The following is a 15,966-nucleotide window of genomic DNA, read 5'->3' as shown; positions in this document are numbered from 1 at the left end:
AAAGTTACTGACTCCCTACAGTGACCAGCCTCCAAAGCTATTTTTACTGTTAGAATGGCAGTTGGTTCTATGAAGAAAAAGCTAAAGTGCAAATAATGTGTTAATCTATTATTTTTGTTTTGGAATAAGCTTCAGAGTTGGCTTCACCACTATTTACACTATTTATTCAACATTAAATTCAAGGATAACGTTGAATTTTTATATTTATATGGAAAAGGGAACTTTTTAAAGGTTACACTTTCCCTACATGAAGCCACTGCATGCTAAACACAATTGATCTTCCTGCAACTGGCTGGTGAGCCCTTCTTTGCTTCACTAACTCAAAATCAACCTAAGTGAGACCTGTTCTTTTACAACTTAGTGATAAGGGAATCATGAAAGAGTAAGGGCTTTTTATCCCAGTATACATGTTAGCCTCCTGGCATTAGGTTCAGTGGAGGAGGCAGTAAGGCCTCAGAATAAGTTTGGAGTGGTTGTGTGGGAGTGGACTGCTAATTACTTTAAACACACCCCTCTGTGTGCACAAGTTCCCTTATAGGGGCAGAAAGACTTTGCTATGTTCGATTTTATTGAAAATGGTGCACTGTGGAGTAATCCCTACCTACTGGTTAGTGAACTGATCACAAGTAGCACCTTATCCCAGCTCTGCAGAAAAGTTCCTGGACCTGTGGCAGAACACAATAGACTGGTCCTGCTGTCTGTATCTTGTGTTGAGACTTGTACAGCTAGATCTGGTCTGAAATTAACCTAAGACTTTGAAGTGATCTCCAAGGGTCAGTTGGCTGCCCTCCTGTATGGTTACAGGGACACACATGTATGCAAGAGGTCTTTTCGTGGAGTGACTAATGGAACGGTTACAACTGAAACTGGACTGGACCATGCTGGTGGTCTTTGCTTAAGTGTGTCCCAGTCCTCAAGTGTGGTCCCTGTGATCCTGGAAGCTTTAGAATTGGCAAAGAGAAACTGTACCAGTAAGTCTTCTAAGTGGGGATTAACAAAATTTCTAGACTTCCAAGTCCGGTGGAGCTTCAGCCGGAACTTACAATGATTTTGCAAGGACTTTTTCAGACACAGCTTAAGCTTGTCCCGCTGGAAAACTTGGAGCTAAAAAAATGAGACAAAGTGTAAATGAATAAATGAAAGAGCAATTTGTATAGTGCAAACTAAGCACAAGGGTGTCAAGGCGCTGTGTACGGACCGCCCACAAACAACATTGGAAACCATACATAGACCTGCCTCTTGGGAAACAACCAGGTCTTAAGGGACTTGCGAAAAACAGAATGTCCTTGTTCCCCCGAGAGGGAAACAGGGAGAGAGTTCCACGCCTTGGCAGCTGTCAGCGAGAAAGTTCCCCTCCCCCATCTCAATCTTTTAAACCTCGTAACCAAGAGGAGATTACGGATGCTGATCTAAGGTTCATTGAGGGCGTATACCTTTTAATAGTGGCTTTTAGGTAAGCATGTGGATCTGGCAAAGGTACAATAAGTGTCAGTCCGATGAGTAGTCTTCTGTGGCTTTGAAAGTTGAATTTTCGCATTCTGTCTTTTTCCCACCAAAACAAGTGGCATCAGTCGGCCACCAAAACTATTTAATCTGATACAGCACTCAACTGTGCCCTGCTATAGGATTTAGCCTTCCATGAAGGAGACTAAGTTAGAAGGTAAAATGTTTGACTGGAACAACCCTCCTGGTGTATCCGACCTCCATCCCACTGCTGTCAGCCTGAAGTTGCTCACTAGCTTTCAGTCAACTACAAAGAGTGATTTCTGGTTCGCGCTTGAATTTTTCTTGGCAATTTTGCCATCAAGCTTTAACTCTTCCCTCTATATTAGAAGTTTGGTGTTTTGGTGTCATTTTTCTCTTTACCTTTTCATAAACTTTTAGGGTTTGGTTGTGGGACTTTATTATTGTGATGTGTTTTGACTTTGCAAATGGTTTACTCTTTTTGATACTTGACATATCTTCCTAAATTAAGCCTGTCTGCTATGTGTCAAAGGTAATAGGGGATAAGCCCTGGTCTAAATTATTTCTTTGATAGGTCATGAATCTTCCCCAGCTGATAACCTGTTTGTTTAGAACCCTATGCAATTTTCGTGGACAGGTGTTTATGTTGCCCAGCCCTTAAAACAAACTTAGCAGAAAATATACAGAGAGTAATTTTTGTCTTCACTTACACGAAGAAGAAAAAGTTGAGGGGCCATGGGTCAAAAGGATATAGGGGCATATTACCAACGATTAGCGATATTTATCGCTAACGATGCTTAGCAACGAATTTTTTAACGCTAAGCATCACCGGAAATTATCGCAGAGATAACTTGCTATTAGAAAGGTTTATCTCAGAAGTGATTAAAATCCTCGCGCTCACTGCCAAATGAGAGATTATCACTGGAAAACCAACGATAATCTCTCGAAGTTTGGAGTTAGCTTGATGATAGGGGCTCGCAAACTTAGCCATGATATCCACCTTCCATAGGATATCATGGCTAAGTCAGGAAAATACCAGGTGTAAAAAAGCAGTGCTAATCGCGGTTAGCGATGCTTTTTTTTATCACTAACAGGGTTAGCGAAATCCTTGATAATAGGAGAAATGTCGCTTAACAACATTTCTCCTATTTTTTTCTCTGGAACGCCCCCTTTGCATCTCATTAGAGATGCAAGGGGAAGCGTAGAGAAAAAGGGTGCTAACATGCGAATTTGCGTGTTAGCACCCTGTTGCTGATAGGGAGATAATTTTATCTCCGCTTTCTTGGCTTTTAAAGCCAAAAAAGCGAAGATAAATCCCTTGATAATATGCCCCATAGTTCCTCTCTTAAATACCACTCGAAAATTTAGTGGCAGCTGCAGCAACAACTGCTAAATGGATTTATGCTAAATTTGGTATGAAATAGAACTTTTTTTGGGAAGCATACCTTTTGTGGTCATGGCAATAGTTTTTGAGAAATTAGCATTTTGAAAAAGTTGCCGGGTGGGCTTTATTAATTTGTTTCATGAATATGCATGACATTTAGAAAATATTACTATAAGTTCATGTTACTCTTCTCATTTTTTTAATTTGTGCAGAATCACAAATGGAGAAAGTTAAAAAGGGAATGCAAAACTGTGCTCATTTACTAATACATTTGGCACTGTGTGATGAATTTGCACCTTATTTGTCAGAAGCTAAGAAGGATTGGTTTCCTAATGGTATGTCAAGCTTTGTGCCAATCCATCAAGGCGGGAGCAAAGTTCAGGAGGGGGCCAATAATATTTTCATTTGTTTCTGTCCTTAGTATTTTTGACAAATCTGCAAGAAATGTCACAGGCAGTTAACAAGTTACACCTACTGTAGGTAATTCAGGTTTTGTGCATGTCCATGGCACAGGGTGGGGGGACAAAATTAAAGGGGGGGGGTTAATACATTTTCGATTTACTAAGAGCTTTAGGCCAATTTGACGGATCTGCACCTACTTTAGCAGCAACTTAGCACATTTAACTATCTCTTGGTTTTTCCAAATTTGTTCAGAACCATTAAGGGCGGGCTCACTTAAGAAGAGGCAAAAAAGTGTTTATTTGTCAATAACATTGACACTGTGACAAATGTCAGTGGATAGCAGATGTGTGAACCTTCCTGAAGGATTTTCATGATCTCTACTGAAGACACATTGGAGCATATTTACAAGCCCCTAATGCCATTGGAGCGTCACTTTTCTGATGCTCCGGTGGCGTTGCTCCCTACCCCATATTTTTCAACGTGGCGTTAAGCCACTTAAAGTAGCTTAACTCCACTTTGTAAATATGCCTCTTCCCGCAGCAGTCAGCTGCAGCAAAGGGGCGGGCAATAGATGTTGCTGTGGGCGGTTCACTGTAACACCCATTGTTTTTTTATGCTGCCCCATATTTACAAGGATCCTAGTCTTAGGATGATGATACGAGGAGAAATTATTAATTTCTTCTCCTATTTTGCTCTTTCGGTGTGCGCTACATTCAGCAGCACACATAGAAACTGCAAATCACCGTTAAAGATTGTTTATGTGCAGGAAGGTGTCTATTCAGGCCCATGATCAATCACCCCTGCAGTGCAGGCACCCTTGCAACAGCGCTTGGGGAAACACAGGGGTGTGCTGTATTTTTACATCACTGCATTTAAAAAATGTCGGAGCGTGGCGTTAATAATTATGGAGTAGCACAGCCATATAGTAAATATCCCCCATTGGCATTAAAAAATTACAGACCAACATTTCTATGTAACCATTACTGCAAAATAAACACTGCTACTTTTCTTTACACAATTGAACAGTATAATATACTGGTGACGTGAGGCAAGCCAATGGCACACTGAGGGCCATATTACCAAGGTGAAGTATCGCCGCTTTTTCGGCGAATTGTGCCGGGAAAGCGGCGATACTTCTAGCGCCCTATTAACAAGGGCATGCTAACGCCTGCCTCAAGCCCACTTTGCATGTGAGCGGGAAACATCGCTAATGACATACAAAGTGGGCGTTCCCACGTCCAACCACATGTAAAATGTGGTTGGAGGTGTTAACACCCTATTACCAAGGCAGGCGTTGGGAGAAAGAGACCTGCGATAAACTCATTTATCGCAGGTCTCCCAACGCCTGCTTTGATCAGGTGTTAGGGCATTGATAACATGGGGGTGTGGATCATAACGCTGAACCTCATCCCCCCATATTATCAAGGCAGACATTAGCGCGTGACAACAACGCTTGTTTTCACGCGCTAATGTTCCCTATCAACGGCAATCGCCGGATTTAATATCACCTACGCGTTGCGCGTTGATAATGACACGCTAACACGGTGATAAAATCCGGCGATAGCCGGCGATAGGGAAATGTGCGTTTTTTAACGCACATCTTGGTAATATGGCCCTGAGTTCTTAAAAATCCTGATCTTTCTGCTAAGTGTTTCGAAAAGGACCAGCTGGAAATTTTAATTCTGGAAAGTGAAAAATCATGCATAAGGAACAAGGGGCCTCAATTATGTCCTTTTCTTTTGCCGAAGGGAAGCGCAGCAGGAAGGCCTGCTGCGCTATCCTACGGCAAAAGAAAAGGGCAGGAATACGCCTTTCCTTGTCCTTCTCCCCTGCGCCGGCGCACAATGGGCTGCGTGCGCCAGCGCAGGCACCTTTGCACAATGGTGCAAGGGTGCCTGCCTTGCGGGATCATTATTTTTGTACAGGAAGGAAAATCTCCCTGTACAAAAATAATCACAAGAGGTTTTTAATCTTTCTAGGTGTGTTTCAGAATGCAGCCCACATAGAAAAAGGAAAAACAAGGAGAAATAAAGATATTTCTCCCCGTTGCACCTCCCTTACGCCTCCCCTGAGGAGGCGTAAGCTTTAGGCACTGCCTCAGATTTAGGATTTCTCGTAAATCTGGGGCAGTGTGGAAAGGCCATGGGTGTTGCTGGGAACGCCGCCAGCAACACCCATTGCACGCCCCTTTAACGCAGAACACTGCGTTAAAGGGACTGATATTTATCAGGCAGCCTAAGCCAAAAAAAGTGTCTTAGTGCTGCCTGATAAATATCACGCAGGCTCCTGCGCCATGGATCATCACAAAAAGTGACATTCCGATGGCGCAAGGGGCCTCATAAATGATGCCCAATTTCAGTTTTTTTTACTTTCATCGTCCATGTGAACTCTTTTCTGCCCATTAACCCCCTGCTGTCCATTTCTGTAAAGTTGATGGAGCAGATGAGAATGAATTTTCAAACCAGGAATGTTTACTAGCAGATTAGAAAAATACAACCTGAGATCAGTCTTAAATGAATAATCACCTGGTTAAAGCATACGTCAATGTAATCAGAACAGAAAATACAAATCCACGTTATGTAAAGATTACTGTAGGCAAATCATACAAGTTTCAGTTCCCCTGAAGGGAGACTCCCTAGTTCTAAACTAAGGTTTCAGTGGTGGGGTTGGGGAGTTAAATAGCAGGTATCAGCAAAATGAACCCTTACAGAAGAAAGTGTTTTGCTCGAGAGATTAACTCTATGAGCAGAAATAAAGGAAGTATAATGTCTCAAGAGAATATGGAAGAAGATATCCAAGCACTCAATAGAAGTCCAAAGGAATGTTTAGTTAATAGAGTTAGGATTCTAGTGGATGTTTCAGATTTGTGAATTATTGTAGACAGAAGTCAAGAATCTGCGATCATCTGTACATATGTATTGAAAACAGCAAAAAACAGCTGACACGTCTTACATCACAAGGTGACTTCTTCAAGGCTGTGGGTGTGTACAAACATATGATCAAACAAACATATATCTAAACATTAGATATGTTTAAAAACATAGTTACATCTCTGTTAAGGTGATTCTTAAAATAGATAGCTGCAAGGAGACTGCATGGTGACTTTATAAGTGCTGGGATTTTGGTAGAGCGATTAGATAAGTATATGGTGCTGGCAGAGTGATTGGAAGAGTGCACAGGGAGTGACAGAGGGATTGGAAGAGTGCACAGGGAGTGACAGAGGGATTGGAAGAGTGCACAGGGAGTGACAGAGTGATTGGAAGAGTGCATGGGTAGGGCTCAGGGGATTGTACCAGTGCATGTGTTAGTGCTTGGGCCATTGCATCAATACATGCTCCAACACTCAACAACTCTGGGCATTAAGCTTGCCTCATCTCTACAACGGCCCCCACATACGCCGGGGATGCCTGGTTTCACCTTGGAGATTCCCAGCAGGGACCATCTCACAGGGAAAACCAGGACGGGTTCCCCAGCGGTCTACAGCGCAAAGATACTCCTTCGGGAGTCGATTCTAGCGCTTTAGAAACCCACAATTAATTAATTAATTAAAAGAGGAATAGATGAGTTGAAGGAACAGAATAAATGGTGAACACCATCATATGACCCAAAGTATAAATAGTGATAACGGATTAGTTAGTTCTAAAAGAGTCAAAAAGTAAAGGTAGATAGTTAATGTTCAGATGCTAGAGTTTATAAAAAATATGAAGTATTAGGTTTGAATAGGACCATGAACACCTATATCCATCTAGTGATTTAAAAAAGATGAAAGATGGCCAGTAAGACAAAAGAGAGAAAAGGCAATGACCTAGGCAAGTATGAAATCAGGGTAAACAAAATAGCGGCTAGAGGGATCCGCAGAACAAAAGGGTAGAAGTCTAACATAGAACCTGATGAATAATACAATACATTACTCCACTGCAGGAGAAGTTTCAAAGGTTCTCGGATTCAATAAAAAGTTTACAAGACGTGGAGAAGCGTGGCTCAATGGTTAGAGCGGCAGACCCTGATGCAGAGGTCTAGCCCGGTACCAGGGTTCAATTCCCCGCCTCGGCAGGTCTTGGGCTTAAAATTCCACGGACCTGATAATTCTCGCCTCGGTGCCTATTCCAATCATGGGTCCCACTCTGTGACTCTGGGCAATAGCTTGCTTAACCTCCACACCGGCCCCAACAGCGCTGGGATGCCTGGCCTCCACCTTGGGGGTGCCCAGGAGTGGACACCTCACAGGGAAAGCCAGGATGGGTCCCACAGCGGTATGAATACAGCGCTACGAGACCTCTGGGTAGAAGAGGCTATATAAATACAAACACATTTACAAGACTTTCAAGAGCTTCGAAAGATCATGCACCCATCCAACATAAGTCAACGGGCGAGCTGTTACATGCCCCGTTGCAAATTGTGAAGATAGGGTGGTATTGTGGGCGTGGTCTGGTAAAGTTGGGCAGCCACTAATAGTCTGATAATGACAGTAAACGACAATATAAAATTAGTAACTCCTTACAGTTACATATGAGTCCAAAGAAAGGGGGATGATTGATTGTGTATCATTGAACCAGCCTAAGGTCTAATGTGCAGACGTAGAGCGCCCTCTACTGGTCGCAGGAGCTGTATATTCAGTGCTCTTGAAGTGTCAAAGGCGTGGGCAATGTCAAAGAAAAAGGGGGAAGGAAAGTATGACAACAAATGTTATAAGTGTGAAATTATATAGGTAAAAATACCACGTGGTTATCTGTATAGTCTCATCTGTGGACCATACAAGGAAGTCAGTCGGCAAAAATATTTCCTTTATTTAGACGTGACAGCAGTGGTCAGAAATACAAAAACAGTACTGATATGAAAGTTGTTGCCTATAAGAAAAATACATGTTTTTATTTCCTGTGAATTAAACTCCCCAAACAATGTTAATCCTCACCGTAAGCAAAGCATTAGAGTCAAGAGATAGAAAGGCCAGGGGCCTCATTTATGAAAAGTGACGCATCGCTGCGTGAAAGCAGCGATGCGTCACTTCTCAGTGCGCCCTCCTTGCGACATTCCTGATGCGTCATATTTACAGTATGACGCATCATGTTGCAAGGAGTTACAGATACGTCAGTATTTCTGACGTTTCTGTAGGGCGCAAAAGTGACGTATTGCTGGAGTGTGTCACAAAAGTGATGCAACTCCAGCAATGTGTCCTTTCACATGGGCAAGTCCCATGTGAAAGGGTCTGCGTCAGTCTTATGCCTGCTGTGAGGCAGGCGCAAGATTTTGACGCAACGGCGTCCTAGAAGTGACGCAGTGAAATCTCATAGATTTCACTACGTCACTTTTACGACCTTTCCTTGCGCCAATACACCCCCCTTGCATACATTATACCTGGCATAGGTATAATGTAGCGCAGGGGTTTACAAAGTGACGCATCTACCTAGATGCGTCACTTTGTAAATATGGCGCAACAAGGTGCATTTTTTACACCACAAAAAGTGACGCACCTGCGCCGTAAAAGTGACGCAAGGCCTCATAAATGAGGCCCTAGATTTTTTAGTAGCAGGACTGCTTCACCAGAATGCCAATACCTGCTATTATTCGTATTAGTTGGTAGACCTGTAAAGGAATATATGTAATATAACCAGTAATGGGCTTGATTTAAGTAGCAGGACTTACACCATTAACTGGACTTTCACCAGAATGCCAATATGTGTTAGAGTTCGTGTTGGCCGATATATTTGTAATACAGCCAGAAAGGGTTAATTACTGTAGCAATGGTGGACTGAGACATGACAATAGACATCGCCCAACAGAAAGACATGATCCTGTTATCTTTTGATGGGCTCTAGAGAAGGTCTCACACAAGAGAATATCGTGAAATAGCTGTCCGCGAAGATTCAGTCTAGTATGTGGCTCTGTGTATATTGATGAAGCATTGATCTAAAATATTTATCCCAAGGATGCAATTCCAAAATTGTTTAAAATTGAGTAAACCAGAGAAAAGTATCCAATTACCACGTAACCTTTACTAAATGGCCACTTTCTGTCTTCCCACAGACACAATGCAACGTGAAGATCCATCCCAACCATCGCCACTGGGTCCTCGGGGACGTCTTCATCAGAGAGTACTATGTTGTGTTTGACAGCGCAAACAATGCCATTGGCCTGGCCTCCAGCAACTGAAGAAGAAGCGTCCTCAAATGTTTCAGATTCATCAGGGAGAGACTGGGCAGAATAACCATGACTGGTTAACAAACATTTGGCAAATCGACATGCAGTAAATCAGTAAAAAAGCTATTGATGAATAAATCAACAGAAAAACGCTGTTTTCATTAAAAAGAGGTTGTTAATTGAATAGCTCTAGAAAGGCAAATAACAGTCAATGTAATGAAACAAACAATAGTAGAGAGGGAAAGTGTGTGACAGCCAATGCACCTCCTAAGATGGTTGCCAAGCAGGTTTTCTATTGACTCAAGGTGAGGCCATGTTGGCTTCTTGTAGTCCAGGGCATGTGAAGACAGCATTGTTAGGAGAAGATACTTGGAGTCCAGGCTAAGGTAGTTATGCTCCTCATGAATCAAACTTGAAAGCTGCCTCAACTGCTGATCACTTTAGAATAAGTAAACACAATGTATCCTGGTCATTGTTTTCCACATCTAAAATAAAATCACTTATGTTGACAATAAAAACAGTTTTCTAACAACAAATATGTTGCAGTTTTATTTTCTTCTCGCTCTTACAGTGATTTAGTAATTCTAACATGAACAACTACACTTTTTTGTTTTAGTTTAGTACTTTTATTGGTGATAGAGAATAGTAAGGATTACAAAAACGTAAGGAAAATATACCTCATTAACAATGCATAACATTACTGGAATCAATTGAACCAGCAAATACTTAACAACATAGGAATATGAAATCTAGGTATAATAATAAAAAGAATAAACAGGAAAGAAAAACTATGCAATTTATAAAACATTTCTTTTTTTTACACAAAGAAATAGAAGAAAAATGAAGAAAGAAAGAACAAAAGAAAACAAAGGAAAGAAAAGACAAGGAAAGATGAGTAATTAGGAAGATGAGGAGTGTGAAGATAGGAAGGTAGTAAAGGGGAGCCAGAGTCGGTCAGATTTGATTTTCCAAGATGAAGAAGAAAAATAAACAGTATATATTCTATGTTCATCACAGATAAGGTTCCACCAGGCCATAGTAGATAACTTAGAGTTGTCTTTCCAACATGATAAAATAATTGAGTCAATTTTATGCAGAAAAAAGGGGTAATTACAGCTCTAATAAAGATAAAATATTATTGAGCTATATTGGCAGCCTCAGATGTTTTAAATAAGTTACCCCATAATCAGTTCCATTGTTGGATAGATAAAGATTGAGAACATCTCTTTCCCATAATAGTTCAGTAGGTGATTTATTTCTTATAGAAAGAGGGTAGAAGAGAGGTGTGGAATCAGTGGAAAGATCATATTGAGGTTTCAAAGGAATAAATGATGTAACATCAGGTGTAAAGGTATTGTTTAATAAATAATTATGTATAAGAATTAATTGATTATATTGTTGGAGACAGGAATCAGGTAAGCCATACTTCTCCTGTAATTGTTGGAAGGATAAAATAGAATTATGGGAAGTCAAATGATGAACAAAAAAAATACCCTTTCCCTTCCAATGTTTGAAGTAGAATGATTGCGGCAGAATTTAATGAATTTGAAGTACCAAATAGAGGATGCAAGAAAGGATGGATGAGAATCGGATCCTTGGTTAAAAAGGGTGAGTAATAAACAGTGGGAATATGAGGGTGCAATTAGACATAGAAACAACATTTCTAAAAGAAAATTCATTTAACAAAGAACGTTCAAAAACAATCCATTTCGGTAAAGGAGAATCATAATAATCTGTAGAAATAGCAAAAATTGATAGATTAAAAAGTCAGTATGATATAGCTTAAAATCGGGAAATCTTACACCCCCTTCAGTTTTTGGTCTAATTAGCTTTGAGAAGGCAATACGAGCACGCTTGTTATTCCAGTGGAACTTAATACATTTGGAGTTGATTTGGGAAAAATAATAATTAGGATTTTAAAAGGTAGCATAGAAAGTAAAAAAAGGACATGAGGGACAATCATCATTTTGATAGTATCTAATATACCCCACCAAGATAAAAAAGTGGAGACCAGTAAGATATTAACTTTTGGATTTTGGATTTTAGGACGGTGAAATTATGAACAAGTGTGTCAGGAATATTGGAGGAGAACCAGACTCTTAAATATTCGGGGCTTATTAACAAGCAATTTGCGCCACTTTTGCGTCACTTTTCCCATGTTAAAAAAGACGCAAATGTGGTGCAAGGGGCTTGTAAATCTGGCCCTTAATCTTTTGGGAACAGCATGTGAAATTTGTCTTATGAAACATATAATGGTAACAAGAGGCATTTAATGGTAGTATTTCAGTTTAAAAAAAAATGTAATTTATAACCAGAAAAACTTTGGAAAAATTAGTAATCTCTTGCAAAAATGGGTCAAAGGATGTAGAGGGATTACACATATAAATTAAAACATCATCTGCATAAACAGATAGTTTTAATTCTTGAGAATTGACCTTCAACCCAGTTATATCAGGGTTGCATCTAATTTGCTCCAGAAAAGGTTCCAAGCCTCGGAAAAAAGTACTCGAGATTAAGGGCAACCTTATCTAGTACCTCTATTGAGTTTAAAACAGGGGAGAACATGTCAATTAACAACCACACAGGCAGGCGGTCAGTATATAACAATTTGATTAAAGAGATACAATTATGACAATATCCAAACCAATGAAGGGTAGAAAACATAAAATGACAATTTATACGATCAAATGCTTTCTCAGCATCAAGTGACAGAGCTGCTAAGGGAGAGGGATACTTTTTTCCAAGGGCAAGGATATTAGAAAACATTCTGGGATTGTCAGATGCAAGTCTGCCCTTAATAAAACCCGCATGGTCAGGTTTAATAAGAAGGGGGATGATATCATTCAGACAGGAAGCTAAAATGTTTGCAAAGACCTTCAATCATAGGGGCAGATTTACAAGCCCCTTGCGCCACGTTTACGCCGCCTTGCGTCACGCAACAGCGACGTAAATGTGGCGCATCCCTGCGAGGCATTTACAACGTGATGCATCTAGGGAGATGCGTCACGTTATAAAGCCCAGCGCCACAATGGGGGCGTTCCCACGCAGGGTGGGCGTTCCGGCGCCTGTGTGCCTCGCAAAAGTGCCTGCGTGAAATCTACAAGATTTCACGCAGGCACTTCTGCGACGCTGCTACGTCAATTCCTTACGCCTGCTTGAAGCAGGCGTAAGAACCAACGCAGCATGTTAAGTATTGGGCAGCCCTGAGCATTGCTGGAGTTGCGTCGTGCTTGCGACGCGACTACAGCAATGCGCCGCCCGTACACCACAAGATGCGTCACGCATCTGCCCTTCCTTGCACCATGGTGCGCCGCATTGTAAAAGGAGGGAATTGCATGACGCATCGGTTCTGGCGCATCCCTGCTGATTTGCAGAGATGCGCCGAAGATGTAAATATGCCCCATAGTAATTAGTGAAATGAGTTGGTACTTTTTACATAGGGAAGTGTCTTTATCGGGTTATGGAATATTAATATTAAGGGCTTCTAATAAAGATCCACTGGCCTTAGACTTAGACAAAAATGAGATGCAAAGTTCAAGTAATTAGGGAGGAAAAAAGGAGGAAAAAATAAGAGAAGCTCAATAGTGAAGCCGTCAGGGCCAGGTTCTTTGGCTTTCTTAAGGGATTTAAGAGCATCAGTATTTTCTGAAAGGGAAATATCTTTTTCTAGGGAAGAGAGGGTTTCAGGATTTGAAGAAGGGTTAGAGAGTCCTTGAAAAAACAATGCAATAACACCTTCGGAGGGGTCTGTATCCTCAGTATATGATTGTTTGTAATAAGACTAAAAGGCATTGGTAATGTTAAGATCCGAAGACAGCATCTCATTACTATGTTCACATCGAATAGGACCAACAGTTTTCCTCTCTGATTTAATTTTATATACTTGGCTAACAATTTACCTGCCTTATTTTGGCTGCCATGATACTCAGACTTAATTTTAAGGAGCACATTACCGGCATCAGTCTTGACAATTTGGTTCAATGTAGATTTAGCCTTAATGAAATCATGTGCGCTTGAGGAAGATTTGGAGGTATATTAAGCGTGTTTGAAATTTTTTATGTGTTTGAGGGTAGAGAGATATTGAGAATTTAATGTTTTTTTGGTAGAGTAGGCTATTGTAAAAGCCCTGAAGGGAGTTTTATAATCATCCTAGTTGTTAGGAATAGAAGTATCTTTGGAATGATTAAATTGAAAAAATGTATTAATAAAAGAGGTAGCTTCAGCAATGAAGGTTTGGTCTGATAATAAAGTGTTATTAAAGCACCATCGGTCATGTTTGGGAGGGAATGAAGGACATATCCAAGGAAGATAAGAAAGGAGCATGGTCAGAAATAAAAATAGACCCAATCTCTGATGATTCATTAGAGGGAAGTAGGGATTTGGAAACAAAAACAGAAGCAAAACGAGACATAGGGTGATGTAAATTTTGAAAAACAATTGAATTCACATGAATCAGGATTACAAGTTTTCCACACATCAAAGAATGGACGAGAGGAAATGGCAGACTGAAAAGCTTTATGGGAATTATCAGGTTTGAATTTGTACTTAGATGTGCTATTAGTTGGATCTAACAAGTCATTAAAGTCACCATCAACAATTATATTAGGGTTGGAAATTGAAGAAAGTTTCACTTTGATACTATGCCAACATTCCGGGTCAGCTTTGTCTGGTCCATAAATATAAAAAAAAAATTACTTGTTTTTGGAATATAATAGCATCAACCAAAACCCATTGTCCATTCGTATCACATTCAGTGGATAAAATCTTAGTATTAAGAGATTTATGGGATAAAATGGCAACACCACCTGTACGATTAGCAACAGGAGAAAAAATAACTTGATTAATGCATTGATGTTTCCGTTTGAGAGACTCAATGTCATAGATGAATGGGATAGAACCTTTTGACGATTTACGGGTTGATCGAGACCATGGACATTCCACGAAACAACATTAAACATGTTGCGGCTTGAGGAAGGGAATATGGAGATAGGTATAATGGGCTGCAGAGCCATTAAAAGAGACAAAAGTATACTTATACTATTTAACAACAACTACCACATATTATAAGGTAAGAACAATAAATTGGCTAGATTCATAATTTAGAAACACACTCATGTGAGAACAAGAAAAAAGGTTGAAGATGGTAAAGAAAAAGAAAGTCCATTACAAGAAAGAAAGAGAAAGAGGGGGGAAATGGAAGGAGAGATCCTGGAAAAAATCCAGATCTGAAGTGAAACGATTAACAGGTAGGCAAAGAGCATGTTAACACCAAAAACAAAGAAGGCGACAAGAAGGAACTAAGAAATTAACAATAATGAACGTCTTGAAGAATGGAGAAATATAGAATAATAAGAGAGAAAGGATAAAGATTAATGAGGAATAAGAATAAGAATAACTTGTGAACAGTACAAAAAAAAAAAGAAGTAAGGGTACCTTAGAATAGAAAAGAAAGAGGATGAATAGAAACAAAAAGAAGTATGTGTTAGAGAAGAAACATCAACAAACTGAAAAAGAGTTTAATCGTTAGTCTCCATGTCACGAGAAGAAATGCTACTTAGAAAGAGTTTCAAATTAGCTGGATCGTCGAAAGAACGCAAGTTTTCTTCATGTGTAATCTTGCAGAAACATGGATGAAGAATGTCGTATTGAATGTTCAAGTTTCTCACCTGAGGGCGAAGAGCTAAGAATTCTTTCCAACAGGCACTCTTTGCATTAGAGACTTCCTGTGAAATAAAAAGATTGTGACCAGACCAAATAAGATATTGTTTAATTTCCGCAGCCTTCAGGACACTTATAAGATCAGTAAATTCCAAAAAGAGCATTATAATACCACATGGCTTATTTGAGTTAGGTTGAATACTTATGGACTGTATGTATGTATGTATAGAGACTGTGAAGATTGAAGATCCAAGAGATCCGGGAGGAATTTCTTCAAGAAGGATAAAATGTCAGAGCCCACAATGTTCTCCAGGAGACCATAAAGACAAGATTATTTCTTTGGTTTCGATTTTCAAGGTCTTCGGTGTGGAGTTTGTGTTTTTGTATCTCTTGCTCTAACATAGGTATTTTTGTAGATAAATCTCCCACACAATGTTTTAGCTCCGAAAACCTTCCCCTCCATGACGATCCAGTGATTTTCTATTTGTTGCAGCTTCTCACTGGTTGCGCAAATAAATGGTTGAAGACCACGTACTTCTTCCAAAATAGAGTCTAAAACAGGATTCTGGGAAGATAAAATAGGAGAAGGCGGATCATTCTTCACTCTATTTGGTTTTGTACCTGAAGACATTGATTTAGAATATGTGTGCGAGTCACTGGCTATCATGCTGTGATGAGTAGAATGATGAGCAGCCATAGAAAAGGTTGAATCCGGCCCATACAGTATGAAGGAAATATTTAGTTACAATGACCATTGAAATGTAGGTTATCTTGAGAGCCTTGAGATACTCAGATAGGCAGAGGCGAAAAACGTTAGTTTGTGGTACAAATACAGAATGTCTTTTGAGGCCAACCCAGATGAAGAAAAGGATTGTAACTATAGGAAACAATAAGTTTGCCTGCGGACAATGGAGACTAAT

The 15,966-nt window shown here is 40.1% G+C and overlaps 1 protein-coding gene across 2 annotated transcripts in view; it reads left to right on the top strand.

Annotated features, from left to right (window-relative positions):
• The window catches only part of LOC144773644 (pepsin A-like), a 224,937-nt gene that overhangs the window by 83,535 nt on the left and 125,436 nt on the right, over positions 1 to 15,966 (top strand). Inside the window, exon 9 of one of the 2 annotated variants that reach the window (XM_078658792.1) lies at positions 9,275 to 9,498. The exons of the other annotated variant lie outside the window; for it this stretch is intronic. Coding sequence (XP_078514918.1) covers positions 9,275 to 9,400 — 126 coding nt within the window. The 3' untranslated portion in view covers positions 9,401 to 9,498. Of the gene's footprint in view, positions 1 to 9,274; positions 9,499 to 15,966 lie in introns of those variants that run through there. 2 annotated transcript variants of the gene reach the window in all.

The sequence above is a fragment of the Lissotriton helveticus genome, chromosome 8 (assembly GCF_964261635.1).
Source record: "Lissotriton helveticus chromosome 8, aLisHel1.1, whole genome shotgun sequence".
NCBI classification, from domain to species: Eukaryota; Metazoa; Chordata; class Amphibia; order Caudata; family Salamandridae; genus Lissotriton; species Lissotriton helveticus.
Note: the sequence above shows the minus strand (reverse complement) of the source record. Positions and strands in the feature narration are given on the sequence as shown.